Source organism: Lagopus leucura, unplaced genomic scaffold (genome assembly GCF_019238085.1).
Source record: "Lagopus leucura isolate 7727_CA_CO unplaced genomic scaffold, USGS_WTPT01 Super-Scaffold_1, whole genome shotgun sequence".
Lineage (NCBI taxonomy): Eukaryota > Metazoa > Chordata > Aves > Galliformes > Phasianidae > Lagopus > Lagopus leucura.
In genome coordinates, this window is record NW_024962250.1 from 21252009 (window position 1) to 21270151 (window position 18143).

General features: G+C 46.9%; 1 protein-coding gene across 1 annotated transcript; it reads right to left on the bottom strand.

The window, feature by feature from the left end:
* Positions 1 to 2421: 2421 nt before the first annotated feature.
* TMED10 (transmembrane p24 trafficking protein 10) lies at positions 2422 to 17834 on the bottom strand. The gene is made up of 5 exons (XM_042881306.1): positions 17619 to 17834; positions 13702 to 13822; positions 9287 to 9360; positions 5199 to 5325; positions 2422 to 4697 (listed from the first exon to the last, which is right to left on the bottom strand). The coding sequence occupies exons 1-5, from the start codon at positions 17832 to 17834 to the stop codon at positions 4576 to 4578; spliced, it is 660 nt and encodes a 219-aa protein (XP_042737240.1). The 3' UTR covers positions 2422 to 4575.
* Positions 17835 to 18143: the final 309 nt, after the last annotated feature.

The window sequence follows — 18143 nt, forward strand, 5'->3', positions numbered from 1 at the left end:
TGCAGACCACACTGAGAAGGAAGAAATGAAAAGTCATCCATGTGGTTAATTACAATTAAGACACCAACACAATGAGACCCCGGTTAAATACACATAGCAGAATGAGCAACTAGTATGTGCTGTAGAGGTAAAGCTCTGCAGCAAACCAAACTGAAGTTGCAGTGCAGCGTAGCAGGAAACTCAAAAGTGCCCTCTCCTCTGCGTGCCTCACCTGTGTGGCAGCTATGAGGATAGCATGCCCCAGAGAACCAGGAGAACAGATCGTGTGCTTGAAGGTAACTGGACCTCCTGGTACAGCTTAGGGAAGGATCACATCATGTAGTTGGTTTTTAAGCTCAGGGAAAACTACCTCAGGCATATCACTTATGAAAGGAAATAAATGAGAGCAAACCACAGAAGTGAGACTGAGCTACACAAGAGTAGTTCTATCCCGGCCTTTTTTGAGGAAGTTATTCAATGTTTCACTGTGAAAATTGAAATAAAACAAGTCAAACCACTTGCAACATAAGGAGTAATCAACGGTCAAAGTTTTGCAGACAGTTTGTCACTTCATCTGCAGCTGAGACAGGGCTTCTACTGCAAACAACTTCCAGCTCAAAGCAAAACAGTTTGCAAAGCAAACACTGAACAAATGCAAAGAGTTTCTGTGTTAAGGCAAAAGCTTGGGCTCAACAGTTCCCAGGCTTACAGAAAGGTCCCAGAAATGTCAGTGTGTATTTTTTTTCTAAATCTCCAAGGAAGGCAGGCCTCCCAGAGCTACTGCACCAGCACTGGTGGTTGTTGGGGGTAGAAACAAAAAAAGAACGAGCAAATGAGCCTGATAGAAATGTTTCAGGTGGGGTAAAGGAAGCACACAGAACTAAACTGCGATGGACTTCACATGCTCAGCTTTTTTCAACTCTAAGAAACGTACCCAGTTCAGATCTGTGCTCCCTCCTTCCCACCAAACTTTGTTTGACTTAAGCAAGTCAAACAAAGAGACTTTGTTCAATGCCAGCAGAGCTCTGACAGATTGCAGCAAGATAAGCACAGCAGAGGGCGCAGCTGAAGCGCCCGAGACAAATTCATGTCATAAAACTGCAGCGGGTAAGAGACGCCTCACTGCTTTCTCCGGATCTCTGCAGCAGGACCTTATGAAACACCCGGGCAGGAATCCCCTATCGACCTTGCCAACCAGTTGGCAAACCAGTTTGAGTCAGAAGCCCCTCAGCAGCTGCTCCACAGCTAAACACACTGATCTTGCCAGTCAGGAGGCAGCGCAGGTGTTGCACACTTGGGTTATTTCTCATATCTCTGACCAACTTGTGAGAAATGAGCAGCAGAGTGTGAAACGTTCTCCTCCCACAGCACGCACACAGCAGCTACGCTGACAGAGCAGGAGGGGAGCACGGCGTTATATTCCTTACTGAGGAATGCTCACGCGCTAAGTGGTGTGATAATTAAATTGTTACTCACATTGACAAGTGGGTGGAAGAGGCTGAAAACCTCTGATGCAGTTTGCCACAGGCAATTATAGATTTACTAGCGATGCATCTGTCACACAGAAAGATGGGCTTGGACTCAAGTATCTGCAATAGCTCAACTTTAACCCACTTCCCAGAAGTAAAATGGAATGAGCAGACTGCTGTGCATCCACAGCACAGCACAGACCCACCTCCAACCTACCGCATGGGAACAGCTGTACAATTTCACATACTCAAGTATTCATCCAAGCAAGAACTTGTAGACATTAATCCTTATCCAAAGATCTGGGAATTTCCGCCCTAGAAATTCTGATATTACAACCTAGTTATGTAGAACTTACAAGGCCTCAGTTCTGCCATCTGCCATCTCACTTGGTCACTGCACAACAAAAGGATCATTGGCTCAGCAGAGGTGATCTGACAGCAGAAGCAAGTAAATACCTAATCACTCCCTTCACTAAGCATCTGTCACTCACAAGGACTGACCCACCTGCCTGCCTGTTTAAATTTTCCTCTCAAGCTCAAAACTGACAGTAATTTGTCTTAACAAACCTGGGAACCGACAGTGAAAAACTGAACCTTGTGTCCTATGGTACCAGCCCTATTTCACTATCAGCCACGTGTGAAACAAGTTGGTAGTGTTTAGACCTCTCCACATAGAGGGAAGATGATTAGGAAGAATGGAGGGGAAAAAAAGGAAACAAAAGGTAACTTCTACTAGCAACACCTTTTGGAATGACCAGCATTTGTTGTGCCAATCCCACTCCTAGGAGAAACCCATGCACCTGGCACCCCACCACAGTCTTAATATTCTCTTAAATTCTTCAGAAATGAACTTTTGCTGGAGAAACCTGAAGGCATGCCAGGGGTCTGTGTTCCTTCTGCTTCCTGCAGAAGCCTGTAGGAAACAGCAGTCAGTAGGGACATGCACAAAGGACAAGACACAAAGACAACTGAGTGGATTTTTTCCCCCCAAAGACATTTTATTAGAGAAAAATCAAAACAATTCCCCAACCAGTCATTACAAGGTCAATCCGTAAAAGCCCCCCACATCTGTTCCCCATAACCACACCAGCACAGTGAGGATCAATGTGCAGCACTACAGTGATGATACCATAACAGTCACCTGGGGAACTCAAGCCTTCACCACCATTTCTGAGAGAAAGGTATTTTTGTATTCTGACAAGGACGGGGAGAGGATGTCATAACAGATAAGACAGGGAAAGCCCCTTGTGTGGACTGTCTCTTCAACTTGTATAAAAACAAAAATCAAAAATCCTTAACAGATCTACAGGCTTCAAACTGTAAGACCTAAAGCTACCTTCAAATGACTTGTAATTCAGTCCTGGGGCATCACTGTTCTGCACTGTAACAGCTTTCAAAAGTGTACAAGGATAGCATGGATGCAAAGGGAGGGGAGTGGACTTGGATCCTTAATATAGCTTTATAAAAAAAATAAAAATTAAAAGCAGTATAAGCACTTGCCAGTAGAACAAACTACTCCAGGATCTCAGCAATGGCAAAGAAGAGACAAAGCACTAACTTATTTAGATGACTGTATGTCCTCTTTTCACCTTCTTTTCCCATAGCTTCGCCCTGGACAACCGTTTCCCTCCTGGTAATAGATCAGATTCCAATTAGAAATCATGAATGCTTTTTTTTTTTTCTTTTTTTCTTTTTAAAACGTGGTAGGCTGGGCCCAGGACTGCAGTAACCTTTTCCCATGTCAGAAGGGTCGAGGCACCTGAGACCAGAAAGCTGTGCTGCCAAACCATTTGCTCTGAAGAAATGCAGAGAAGGCTTAAGAATTTTAATCACTGCCTAAAAACTGCAGCATGCGAGTCCAAGAAGTTAACCTGTCTGTTTTTCCTCAGCTTTGCTTATTCAACACAACTGCATCTGGACAGCTGAGAAACAATGAATGCCTGTTTGCTCTCACTGCGGTACCGCACAGAGTAACAGTTTGGTGGAGGGCACAGTTCAGACACTCCTCAGATGTAGCATCAGCGTATTCCTACTCTGCACTGCTTTTCAAGTTCATTCACGTCCTTCCAACAACTCCTCTGCCAACTTGCAAAGCAACCCTTGCATCCTCAGACCTCAAAGTAGGGTACAGGCCTTTGTGCCGCACAAGGCACAGTGACAGCAGCCCACCTTGCTTTGATGTCTCAGAAAATGAGGTTCAGCCACCTGCCTGCTGAATAAATGTTATACTGTTAGATGAGAAAAGTCTCCTGCTCAATTTAAAATCAAGTTTCTTAGCATAACCTGCTCCAATCTGCTCTGTGACTGTATCTAACTGAGGCCTCTTCTCTGCACAAAAGGTCACCAATGACCACAGCCTTCAGAAAAACTGCTGCATCATTTTGGAACAAGAGAGGCAAATCCAACAAGAGCACATGAAATAAGGGGGCCAAGGCTGGACAGCCAATTTAAGCAAAGCAGGCTTCTCCTTCCCAAGCTCAAACATATTACCAAACCCTCCTTCCAAGGCTCTCCCTTCCTCCACACTGAATCATCATATGCTTAAGCGCCTTGAGCCATCAGCATAAAAACTCCAGCTCCCACAGGGAGAAACACCGAGGTCCACGACAGGGACCAAACCTTGGACCTTCCTCCAACCTCAGCCCCTGCTGGAATGATGAACCTTGCACGCACCTTTATTCGCACGAGGCTTAGATCTCAGCTGATCAGAACGGGGAATCCCCAGCACTGCCCTGGTGCTAGCTGCACAGCACCTAATGCTGGATCAGGTGCCTCAGAGTAACATTACAGTCACAGACAGATGGGAGACATCATCAAGCCAAGATTATAAGAGGAGAACAGGCAGTGCAAGAGTTGGCTGCAGCTGTCATAGAAAAATCATTTTTATTTAATCGCTGACCCAGGAATCCCCAAACCCACCACAAGCTTCCCAACCCTTAATATCCAACAGGATTTCTGAAGTCCCCAGTCTTCCAATGTTTATGCTCCCCTCCCCTATTAGGGTTCAAGTTCCTGCAGAATAGCTCCAGTCAGTGGGTGTCATCTGTGAGATGGCTCTGGGAGGACATGGCTGGGTTCCAGCGGTGTCCAGCTGGGGCTGTGAAGATGGGGAGGAGGACTTGTTCCTTTACTCAATCAGTTTCTTGGCCTTGAAGAAACGACGCAGGTAGAATACCTGCCAGGTGGCCAGTCCAATGAGACAACACATGGAGAAAATGCTGAAGTACAGAACCCGAGTGTTTGTTGATTCTGAAACACACAAAATACCATCACATGGGAGTTTGACATCATAAAATGCTCCTTAAGAGGGCAACATTCCTAGGATTTTCCCTCCCCACCTCTGAAAAACTTCAGACAAGACATCGAATGACATAAAGGCACAGTTACACAAGCACCAACAATACTTGAGAATAAATGCAGAGGGAACAATGAGAGAGACAGTGAGAGGGACAAGGTAAAATTACGGTTAAAGGGCAACACCAAATAGTACAGAATAGTTCACATTATGAACAAAGAAAACAGAAAACAAAAGGAAAAAAAAAAAAAAAAGAAGCTTTCTAGAAGTGGGCCACAAAGGACTAGGTGACTGCTTCAGAAGAAGAGAAATATCAGAGCATTTTCCTGTACTAGAAACAGAATTAGCAGAGACCACTGTAATTGCTTGGTCTCCAAATGCTATCCTTGTCACACATTCAGTGGAAGTGAGGGTCTTAGAGCTCCAGCCCTCTAAAGGAACACACTGTCTCTTACCATTTGTGTCCCTCATTTCCTCTTCTCGTTTCTTCATATAGGCAAAGTCATTTACAATGGACTCTGAAAGATCCTCCAGGCGTCTCAGTTCTACTTCTAGAGGCTTCAACTTCTCCACTTTAGCAATCTAGAAAGCAAGACAGTCAGACAGTCACTAAGCCAAAAATGAGAACTCCCACATGAGCTTTTACTGCCAGTTTGAACCACTCCTTCTCACATACTCCAGATCTGGGGCATCTTTCCCCTTAGGGTAACAGCTCTGCGAGCCAGAAACTACCACTGCATAAAACACTATCACTTCTCCCACCTGTTCCTTAAAGCACACTTAGGTCTACCCCTCCTACTCAACGGAGAAGCACAGTACGCATACATGCACATTTCTTCCTTATTCAGCCTACAGTTAGTTTATTCAGTTTGCTTTTGATGAGTGGGTAGAAGAGCCTGCCACATGGCTAAACCTCTAGTGAACAGCAGACACAGAGCAAGATACAAGTGACTGTCACTTGCACACATGTGCAGCACAGTTATACATGCACACTGCTTATGAGCATTGAGACTCACATGCTTACAGGGCTAAATGTTGCCATGTGTACCAGAAAGTCAGGGCAGCCCGAATCCTGACAGCAGTGGTTTGATTACATCCACAGACACTCAGGGCTTTTGTAGTTTTACTGTTAACCTCAAGGCCAGCAGAGCAGAGCCACTCTGAGCAGAGATCACACAGCCACAATGTACTCCACCAGATGACGCTGTTGGAATATGTATGAGATGGGTTCCATTTAAGCCAGCTTAAAAAATGAAAAAGCTTCCCTTCATAAAAGCTGGTTTTATGGGACATCATTTTTGTGCAGATCATGCAACCTGCAAGTTACAGGCTTGTATCTAAGAGAAAAATCAACAGGAAATTCAATTAGCACAGTCCACAACAGTAACTGTTTGAAGTTGAATGTATAAGCTCAATTTTGTCCCAGTCGAGGCCGGACATCACCGGACTAAACCTTAGGTAAAGCTGGTGACACAAGCACAGCACAAAGGGAAGCTAACTGCAGATCCTGCCTCTATTACAATGTATGTTTTGGATAACACTGTTTTTTGTGTAGAATTTGTCACTACTTATGAATGCTCCCACCAGGAACAACAGACACCATGTCATAACATCACACAGTGCAAGAAAGACACGCGACAGAAAATGAATGGTGCATGTTTGGGTCAGACTGGCTCTGAAGCACTGGTCTCACCACCGTGACTCAGAAACGAAGCCAGGATGGCATCCCCCCGTGGTCCAGACACTCTCAGGCAGCCAATAGATGGCGCTCGGGGAGCAGGCATCCCAAAACGTTGCCGCTGGAAACAGTCCCAGGTTTCAGAACCGACCTGAAGAGGCACTCACGACCAGGACACTGCTAGCTAATCAAACACTTCACTGAAGGGTCTTCACATGACACACGGAACCTGGGACGCAGCAGGCCCTCAAGCAGTCATCTGAGTATTTTTATGCTGAGGTGAGCTTTGTATTACAGTTCTGCCAACACAGCAGAATCAATTTGGAGTGCACGTATGAGGAGGTAGTGGGAAATGGTAGATTAAAATCTTTCTAATCCTCCTGTTTTCAAGTCAAGAGGCTGTATGGATGAAACTCTGGGGCCTGGATTCATACTTGTTAGCAGAGCTTTGCTGAAGAATCAGCACTAGCAGAAATATGCCTATGGCCTGAACTCTGCTGTAGCATGCACAAGGAAGGTCCCAGGCACCACTGCTGACAAAGTCACTAGCAGACCAGCTCCATTATCCTCCCAGATGGTGCTCCTTCATACTCACAGAAGGCTAGAAACGTCCACTGGGAGAAACTTGGGCTTGCTTGCTCCATTCTGCACTCCCTTCAGCTACTCTTAATATGTATGGGTAGAAACACTGGATAGCTAATTTCAGTACTCTCAGATAGAAACTTTCTTGCCTCTAGTGCAGCCAACGAGCACAGCTGCTCCAAGAGTTTGTAAGAAGCCCCCCAGGCCTCGCGACAGTGAAACACCATCCTGGAAAGCACAGGAACATCTGGGCCAGCGTAACAACTGAGGCAACAATGCCACTGAGCTTCTCAGTGAGGCCTCTTAAATATGCAAAGCCTAACTCCCTAGCATAGAGAGACCATGGGCAAGAATCAACAATTTGCAAACCTGCAAGGGAACCTTAATCCCCAAGCCTTCCTGGTGTTCTCTGAAGAGACCTTTCACTTTTTCCTACCCTCATTTCTACATACTGAATGGAGAAAACCACATTTCCCTACCTCAGAGAACTAAGGTTCTGGCAATGCCATGCAGCAGGTCATTAAGATTTCCTAGCCTTAACATCACCAAGTTGCTTTGCCCCAAGAGTATCTGCAGCTATGAAAGCTTATGAAGCCAGACTGAGACACTATCCCTTCTCCCACTGCCTGTGTCCATGCACAAGCAAATTGGCATCACTGACCTTCAATCAACACTCTTCATCAATTCTTCCTTAGCAGTTCAGCAAAGGGAACTGAAGGGGAGGGCAGATCACTGATGCAAGGACACAAACATCGTAAACAAGAGGCCCAAAAAAGACAGCAATTCCAGGACAGAACTCTGGGCAACAGTCCTCCCCAAGACCTTGCAACACCCAAAGGTCCTCAAAAAACATCAAGAATGCCTGCTAGCAATGTCTGCAATTAAGTGGGGCTGCAAGTCTAAATTCCTCTTTTCCCATGTTTGTCCCTGGACCTTTACCTTTGGTATAATTACACTGGAAACAAGTGTAATGCATACTTCATACTTGCTTTTACGCAAGGTTTTATCAGTACAACCAATAAGTTGTACCAAACAGAACCTTTCTGTTGAAACAATGCTTCTAGGTAACACTCCTCCTCCTTAATGAGGACTACCCTAATGTACCTCAAGAGGTACCTCACACTACCCTGATGGAACTCAAGAGTATGCTGCAGGGTTGATTTAGAGAGATTCTGTAAATGCAGTCGCCAGAATCTTCCCAGTTAAACTCTCAGGGGTCACCCTGTAAGACTTCAACGTCTTGTAATACTTCAACAGCTGGTTTAGCCAGGCAGTTGGCACAACGATTGCTTTGCTCTTTCCTGACCCCAAGTGGTTTTTATTCTTCACGTAGGACGGGCTCCAGCCAGGGATGAACAGCTTCTCCAAAACACAAAAGGATACAAAAACTCCTGCCCAACCATCTGAGAAGTTCATTAGTTTTCTAATTGTTCCTATACGCAGTGTCCTTTGCTAGCAGCTTTCTATTCTCAGACATCTCCCAGTCTGTTTTAAGCAGTGAGCATGGCAAACATTTGCAGGAACTTTTCTCCACTAACAACTCTAATTTCCTCAGGCACAGACTCTTCAGGAAGCTTATTGACCCCAAATTCCAGCAAGCAAAAAACATAGCAGCAGTCATCAAAATTCCGCATCCAAACCAGCCAGAGACTGTCCCAGCCACAAAGCAATTGCTATTCTGCACAGCTGCTCCTGAGTCTAAGAAAGCTATGTTCTGCTAAGATGTAAACATTTAAGTTTTTATGCCTGTTCCCAAAGTCACACCTTCAAACCAAACACCCATCTCACACCAACTACTGCTCTGCCAAATACCTTCACACTGATGCACTGCCAGTTCTTACAAATACACGAGTACCACTTCGGGGCTGTCACACCAGTACATCCTACAGCAAGGAAGGTAACGACAGTAACAAAGCAACCTGACCTTTAAGAGGATCTGATATTAACCTAAAATGCTCCCCAATGCTGGGGCAGGGGACACTGCACATCTCAGTATCTCATTGCTTCTAATACCTATGCCCAGAAGCTGGGTCACACTGTCCTGGCAAAAATATTCACACATTAGGCTCTGGTTTACGGAGCACCGAATGAATTTTAGCTGATGTTTGTCTTTTTTTTTTTTCCCCCCTCTCGCATACAAAGCTTCACTAGAACAGTAGGTTGCAGACAAGCTTTCATCACCGCTGGGAAAACAGCTTCCCATCATGAGCCTCAGATCTACAAATAGCACCACGTGAGTGCTGGGAAAGGGGAGTTTGAAGAGCAGGCAGCCAGGGGACATACCTCCTCGTAGTTCTTTGCTTCAACTCCATGCTTCATATCCAGAATCACGAGCTGGTCCGGCATCCTCCCTGTTCCTGGAAGCATAATGAAAGGATTCATTGTGTGAAACAGTCAGCCTGCCAGGAAATCACCAGCTCTCCCCAGTGCTGAGAAAGGACTCACAACATCCCGCCCCTCCATGTCTGCAGCTAACTGCGGAGGCAGCACAGTCCAACCTAAAAATACAGAGACTTCAGAATAAATCCTGGCTGAAGGAGAGCCTCCCAAAGATAATGGGAACAAGCTGTAACCAAAAGTGCTAAGTATGTGTAGGATGCAAGTCGCTGTAAAAACTGCAAAGGATTGGAAGAGCAATACCAGCTGCTATGAGACGGCCTGGCTGAAGGCAAGTCACTGGGAGAGCCCACGTTCTTCCTTGCAGGAAGTGTACCAATAACTTATCAAGGTTACTGGGGTTGTAAATGATTTTACATTTAGACCAGAAGGAAGAAAGCTTCCATAATCGAGGAACGTGGCGTATGAGGACTGCTGACCTCCTCATGCTACAGCATCGCAGAAATTAGGGCAGCATCTTTTCCAAAATGTCTTTGTTCAGGGAATTCAGGGAATGAACTGACCAGATGTCTTAAGATCCACGCTGCTAATGCAAATCTCAAGATGCCAGGAGACTAACGAAGGTTGCAGTCAACAGCACAACAGGTTAACCTGTTAACTTTCAGGGCTATGGAAGCCTATATCTAATAGCTTTTTTGTTTGTTTGTTTTAAATGGCTACAAACTATCATATCTGGGAATACTCACAAGAAAGAAAAGAAAAAAAAAAGGCTATGCATTCAAGATACTCTAAAGAATGTAGCACATCAGCTGACCTGAGTATCATATTCCACTATACCACCCACCAAGGAAATGTCTGTACATAACACATTCCTAAATCCCAGCACTCTGAGGTATACGGATGTCCTCAGCTAGCTGCCAGAACAGCACAACGTTTGAATTCATTCACACTACAAACTTCAGAGCCTTTATCCAGGAGCATGTCCAATACTCACACTGCCTGAGGTGACTGCCAGGTGGACAATCTCTCAGTTCACAAACAAATTCAAAGTACAGGTTACACAAGGTCACTCCAGTCAGAGCTAGGAATGTATTCCAGACCTTCAATATGGCACCCCTAAGTTTTTTCTCTACTCACTAAATGGCTCTTCCAACAACAGAGTGGAATCACCTCCATGTTCTACTGCTACCAGCACATGGAATAATCTCCTAGCAACACGGCCCATATCAACTACAAACTATTACTTAGATTTCCTAGGTTTCCCAAGTTGAGTTTTGCAGCCCAAAACTCAAACTCAGCTGTTTGAGGAGTCTAATGGATAAACTAGGATTAGGATGGAACTCTTTGGTTTTCTTATACAAGGTCAGATACCGCAAGAATAAACTTAAAACCCAGCACTGTTCTTTGACACGTCGACTACAACCACCCAGTACTCCTTTCTCCAGCCAACAAGCTTTGACCACCTATGCCTTATATCATCATGCCTGGAGACTGGTAGGCAGGGTGGCCAACAGTAGCTGCAGAAAAGAAATGCAAAGCACACAGTTTCGGTGAGAGGTTTTTTCTATGTTTAAACTACAGCAACTCGGGGGGACAGCTGGAGCTTCCAGGAAGGAACGAGAAAAGATGAAAAGGCCAGCAAACAGGAATACAGAACTGGAAGGATTCAGTTGTCAGGCTGGAAGGGAGAGATGCCAGGAGGCAGAAAGAAAGCATTAAAAATGAGAGCTGCTGGGTGCAAAGGGGCGGAAAGCAGACGTTCTGCATGAGGTTAACATTGCTGGGGATTGTCCTGGAAAAACCGAAGCTGCACTTCTAGAAGTGTTCTGAGCTTCCTTTAAGCCTGTCAGATCCTCAGTAACTCCCTGCTCCTCCTGCAGCTGGTGCTCACCAGAGCAGAGCAGATCAGCAGCAAAGGAAAAACAAATAGTAACTACCAGAGGTCTTGAACTAAACTATCCAGCTGATACCCACATCTCCCACTTGTAAGTGTTCAAGAGGCCATCTCAAACAATCACAGAGCTGTTTCCTGGCAGACAAAGGAAGTTCCTAATTTGCCAAGTCAAAGGATAAACAAGATAGTCGAACTGGATGTCAAAAATGTTTTGCAGAGAAATGGCAGAATAAATAAGTCATTAAACACGAGGCTGGGAAACTAAAGATTACAGAATGAGCAGAGAATTAAAGATGGAGCAGGCCTTTTATCCTGGGGTGTAGTGGTAGGACAAAGAGTAACGGCTTTAAACTAGAAGAGGGTAAGTTTGGATTCAAGAAGCACCCTAAGACCTCCTGCACTCTCATAACATGTACCTTCTACACAGCATCTCCTTCTCACTTCTTCTTCCTTATTTCTGTGGTTAAGGATTGAGAAATCCCAGTTGCTTAGATCCTTCAGGGCCCAACGGCTCCAGGCTTCCTCTACCAATAGTTCTCCTCTGCCAGTACTCCACCAACATCCTCCTTAGCTGGAGCACTAAAAGTCCTGATTGCCTACTTGAAGAAACTATGAAAAAACAAAACTTTTTGAAGAGAAACACGGGGAGAAAAAAGATCTCAGTCAGTTTTCTCATTCCCCTGCCTGCATTATAGAGGAGCGAGGCACCTCTTGCTACATGGCTACTTCTTCCTGCATGGCTACTTCTTCCTAATCGACCTAATCAAGTCCTGCAGATGATCAGGCCTCACAGTGCCACCACACTTATTTCAACATTTTTGTGGTACCCACTACAGGTATGGAAATCAGAAGATCTCCATCATGCAGTATGTATCATTAGCAAGGATTATGCCCCCCCAAAAAAAGAAACTGGTAGCTCAAAGGGACCTAAAGAGAAAGCCTTCAGAAGAGGATCCAGCTGCTGAATTGAACAGCTCTAGATTTTGGCACTTTGATCCCCCACTGGTCACCAAGTAAAGCTGGACTTAGAAATATTTTTCCTCATTGGTACCAAAAGCTTTAATATAAGCTTTCAGCAAGACAAGGCAGCCAAGGAACAAACCTTTGATAGAATCAATAGAGCTGTTAAGAAGCTCAGTCTAAGCAAGAAACCCCTGGTCACAAGCACTGAAAGTCTAGACACAGCTAAAGAAAGAAACCTTTCCCACTTCATTGTGTGACCACACAGAAGCTAGAAAGGATTTATTGGACTGTCTGGAGACCTCCCAAACACCCAGGTGTTGGACAGTACATAGCAGGAGTGACTCTCCCATATGAGTCACTAGCACCTGCATGTCTTGATGTGTTAAGGAGCACTGAGAAGCCCTACCTTTGCAGTGAAATAAAAGCAAAACCCTGAGCATTTAGAGTCACCGTTTCATCTGAAAAACACGATAGAAGAGGTGCTACAAGCCAGATGTCTCTTAATAAAAGATACCTGTCTTTATCTGACAAGTTCTCTTCAGCTTGCAAACTATTTGCATGTTATACATGGAGCAGAAGAGCAAAACAGATGCTGCATTTCAAGAGATACGAGGAATGCTGCTAGTGACTGCTCTGTAAAGGACTTTGAGATCTTCTAAGATAAGACATGGGAGAAGTGGCTCCAGGGAGCAGAACTCTGACAGTGACGGTGAAAAAATGCAAGCACCTACAAACTTGCACATACATACTCAAAGCAAACCAGACTGGAGCCTATGTCAGCTGCTTTCAGCACATCTGTCCTGAAGCTGAGCCCAGCCACTCAAAGCAGCTCATGCGTCACGCTCAAAGGAAACGAGCCTCAGTGCTCGTTAGGCAACCATCCCTGCAGCACAAAGGCAATACTGACATCCTGCTCATTTCCTCTTCCCTTTACTGACTGCTCAGCAGCTATGGGTGCAAATGAAGGCCACGCTCTTTGATACACACACAGGAACTCCATAAAACAGTTGCTGGCCTAACAGGATTGCTGCAAAGTACACATTCTATTGAGATTACATTCCACCAAAGGAGAGGAGTGGGTCAACACGACACAAAAGCTACGTCCTGGAGATAAGGATATTCTGCTTTGTCCTTGCTTGACTGCAGGATGGCAGGAACCATGAAAAGAACAAGAGAGGTGTGTTTTGCTCCTTGCTACCACCATTCATAGCAACTGCGGTAACCTGTGTAGGAGGAACACAATTCCCCTTTCTTTTTCCTGTTACAGAAGAAACCTGAGCACTCTACACAACAGCCACAGAGGAATACTTAACTTCCAAATGCAACACAGACAGCAGATATTCTGCACCATGGAGAATACACACAAACTCCTGAAACACAGCTTTAAAAGAAGATGTTCTGCAGACTATGCTCAGGATAACTTTACACATACCACTAACCCAAACATCCACATCTACACCAACTTCATTAGAAGGTGAAGGCAGCCAGTGGTTCTTTCACTTACCCACAGGAAGCTTGCTCTCAAAGCAGGCCTCAAACATGTCATAGTCTTCAGTGGTAAAGGCAAACTTGCCCTTAGTGGCATCCTCTTTAGCATACAGGATGTGCCCCGCTGAGTCAGTTATCTGTAAAAGAGATAATGAGAGTAAGGAATGCAGTTTTTCACTGCTGTAGGCTCACACTACAGAGTTTTGGCAGCATAAGAAGTAAAAGAAATCTCCTAACCTCCCTATTAGATCAGATACTTTTCTTTTTACAGTTTTCCTCCTCCCTGGCAACTACATCAAACTCTCTCCTACTCATCCTCACTGAGCTGACAAAGTCAGAGTGCCTCTCAGGTAATCACTGACTCTCACATTAAAACAAATATACAAAACAGACAAAAAGTAAAAGAAAACAGAACAGAAAAAGAAAACCAACCCAAAACTGAAAGCCACACTAATTTCTTTTCCTCTTATGACAGCTGAATACAGACTGCATTTAGGAACTCTAGATGTATGAAGTGTCAACCACTGCCTTCTTTCTGCAAATAAAATTTATAAATTCCCATAGTAACAAATACAGAGAAGTCTTATGGTACAAAAAAAGACTAATTTCCCACAAGATGAGATGGAGAAAGGCACATCTATTTCTCCAGAAATGAATGATCAGTGCAGCCCTGAGTTACACAAGGTCTGAGTGCCAACATCCACAACAGTCAGTTCAGAGGACAATTCAGACTGCAGACAGAATAATGACTGCTTTGCACCACATCTATGAAACTACTAAGAACAGGTAAAAACAGCGCGTCTATAAAAATGCTTCAACCAAGAGTAAAAAAAAAAAGACACACATTACGTGGCACAGGCTTGAGAATTACTGTGCCCCATGAGGAGGTCCAATCAGTTGAAATACACTGACCAACAAGTTGGGTGGAAAAAAAAGAAGGTATTACAAAACCGTGTGAAAATCAACAGCATGCTTTCCACTGGAATGTATCCCAGTTTCCCTCAACAGATACGTTTGAAAAGCTTGGAACTAATTTCAAAAGCACAGAATACAGAGGTACACAAAGTACTCTGTGTACAAGGAGGATAGGCTGGCCATTTTCCTTCCCTCCACCTTAAACAGAAAAACAACTGTGCAATCTAACAACTTGTTTCCCCATGAGAAATAAAACAAACCATACAGGAAGGCTACATACCTAACACAATTTTTGGGAAACACTCCTGTTTTCCTACCCGAGCATCTAATTAACTCCCCAGAGGACACCACTGAGGCCTACCTCCTACTAAGATTCGGAACCTTCTGATAATGAGAGCTGCTACACTAGACAAAAGAAACAATAAACCCTCAAGCCTTCAGGTGTAAGACAGTAGGAAAAAAACTTCCTTTACATAGAGTATTTCATAATTGTCTGTTACAGGTTTTGTTGTGGCTTCCCCTGCACCATGTGGTATTTGTCAGCATCTGAGAACAACACGGAGCACTGCTGCGGTGTAGCACTGCAGTTCCTTTCCAGAGCTCTACCCGTACTGAAGCAGCATGCAGATACACATCCGCCCAACGCAGGCAGGCACAGGCAGCTGTGCTGCTGTTCTCCCTGCAGCCGGACACAGACCGTATCCTGCTTGGAAGCCACCAAACTACTGGAAGCGTTTAGCTCAAGCGAGCAGGTTCTTCTGCAGTGCAGGACTGCCTGCATTTGGCCGTGGCAAAAGAGCTTAGATTCTGGTCACTACACACCATTCAGCAGTGTAGTCCTGATTAACCAAGATGCTGATGGTGTATCTGGGCTGATATCGTATCGTCTGCACAGTGGGTTCTCAGTCCCAAGAATGGCGACAAGGACACAGTAAAGAAAGCTTTCAGATGACCCCATTATGTTGCTCCCTTGGGGCTTTCCATAGACCAGAGCTAATCTTTAGCTAGAGGATATCGTGCAGCTTAATCAGTTTCTGTCCTTTATAGGTCTAGCAGCACCCTGCTCATAAAAAGGATTTCAGACAGCCAAAGCTCTGCTATCTGCTTCCATCAATATTGAATGCTGTTACCCAAATCAGCCAAATGTCCATTCATCTGGGCCCGCGGGGGTGGGAGAAGCTGCTAATAGCCCAGCCAGAACACTTGAGGGGGAGAGGCTGTCCTGAAAAGGATTGTTCATGATATTCAAACGTTATTTACAGTAACACAACCCTCCACAGACACGGCATTGTTCGCCCTTGACAAACAGCCCAGCAATTCCCCAAGCCACCAGTCCCAACAATGGCACTGACGCACGTGACCGGGCCTGAGCAAGACGTCAGCCACCCATGGGCCTCCCTCCTGGAGCCAGCTGGCAGATTGCGCAGATTCCTCCCAAACAGAGGGTGCCACTGTTAGTGTTGGAGCATCACAAACACAAAGCTCAGCCCATGGACAGGAACCATACCGAACACAGCCAAAATTAACTACCAGCCGCCTACGCTCCGTGGCCAATCCAGGGATTGCAGCCAGCTGTCTAGTGTGGGGGGAGCGAGACCACCTGCAGGTACCATGCCCACAACTAACCTTCCCACAGAAAAAAAGACACAAAGAAAAAGCAGGATGCACCTAGCCCAGGGGCTGCAGCACTTCCAGCAGGTCCAGCGGCTGGGAGCCATCACATACCTGAGCCGTAAGAAGGGGAGAAGGAATAGCATGGACTCATTTCTCTTTTGTAGCTTTTTGGAATACTACAGGACATTTATTTATTTTACATCAAATTGATTTTAGAGCTCCTTCTGTGAGCACTCCTGTTTGGATAACTGCTTCAGCAGCAAAGCCAGACTCCAGCATGGGATTTACTGCCTTGCCACCTGCTAAGACCACTATAAAAAAAGGCAAGGTTTGGAGGAGATGCAGCTATAGCAGTACAACAGGCAATGAGGGTTCCTGACAAGAGAGGCAGGCATATGGCACTCAAGCGGAAATGCATACACCTTAGCAGGCAAACATTAGAGCAAGACTGTAAAGCATTATGTATGTAAGCTGTATGTCCGTCCATACACAGACAAATTTCCTCTTACAAATGATGTAAGATAGCAGAAAAAAATATATTAAAAAAGAAAAAGGCTTCCAGAGCAGCGTGCTCTGTCCTTAATCAAACACAGCAGCCAACCTCACAATGCCTCCAAGCATCTGAGTGCAGTGCTGGAGCGGCAGCCTGGTTTCAGCAGCTCTTCTACTCTCACCGTGTAACACAGCCACTTCTGGGCCCTGGGCAGCCCACCCCGTTAGCAAGTGCTGTGTGGTAACTTCTGAAGGCTGTGGGAGCTTTGACAAAGACGAAAGGCACACAGAGAGCTGTTAACAACCAATGACGGCGCAGCAGGCCTTACATAACTAGCTGGGAAATCTGAAGAAATGCAGGTTGTAGGCAGAAATACTCAAGGTGTGTTTTAATAGCTGCTCGTCACATCGACAGGAACATTCTCAACGCTGTTCAGCCTTCCCCTGCGCCGCAGAAAGGTGCTTTAGGCCGTACCCTGATAGCTCCTTCAGCCGTGCCAGCGGCGGCAAGCGAGTACGTCACTAAGCCCCGTGAGCCGCCCGGCTAAGCTCAGCACGGCTGCACACGAGGCGTTCCAGACCCCCTCCCCACCGCTCCCTGCCCACGCCGCACAGCACGAGGCAGCTCCGCGAGAGCCACGTCAGCGCGGTCCTTCCCCCCGCCCGGTGCCAATCAGCGCCGGCCCGGCGCAGCGCACGGCCCGGCACCGCGGCCCGAGCCGGGCCCCGCTCGCCCCACGCCGCCGCCCCGGGAGCGGCCCCACGCACGGAGCGCCGTCCGGACGCGGCCTCCCCGCCGCCTCGCTCCGGTGCGTCAGCGCGGCCCGGTCCGGCGCAGCGGGGCGGGGCCTCCACGCCGCCCTCCGCCCGCCCGCCCCCGGCCCGCTCCTTCGGGCGCCGCCGTGGCCGCACCTTGAGGTTGGCGGAGGGGCCGCTGGAAGAGCCCGGCGGGGCGCCGATCTCGTACTCGCCCGTGACCAGCGTGTCGCGGTGGATCTCCTCCCGCAGGCACTTCCGCGCCTTGCCGGGCAGCTGGAAGGAGATGGGCCGCGCCGGGCCCGCCAGAAGCAGCAGCGCCAGCAGCGGGGCCAGCCTGAGGCGGGGGCGGCCGGGCGGCGGCAGAGGCATGGCGGCGGCTCCGGGTGCGACGGGCCGGCCTCCGCCACACGTGACCGCGCCGCCGCCTGCGTCACGGCGGAGGCGCGCGGGGCGGGGCAGGGCGGCCGTTGGCGTTCGAATCTGCGCCGCGCGCGTCCGCTGAGGCGCTGAGGGGCGTGGGGCGAGCGGCCGGCGGTCCGGCCCGTATCCCGTCAGCGTCGGTATGGGGCAGTCGGTATGGGGCAGTCGGTATGGGGCAGTCGCGGTGCCGTGTGAAAGCGCGTCTCTTACCAGCGGGCTGTGATACCGTTCAAGGAATCGTCAAAGCGCCCGTTCAGA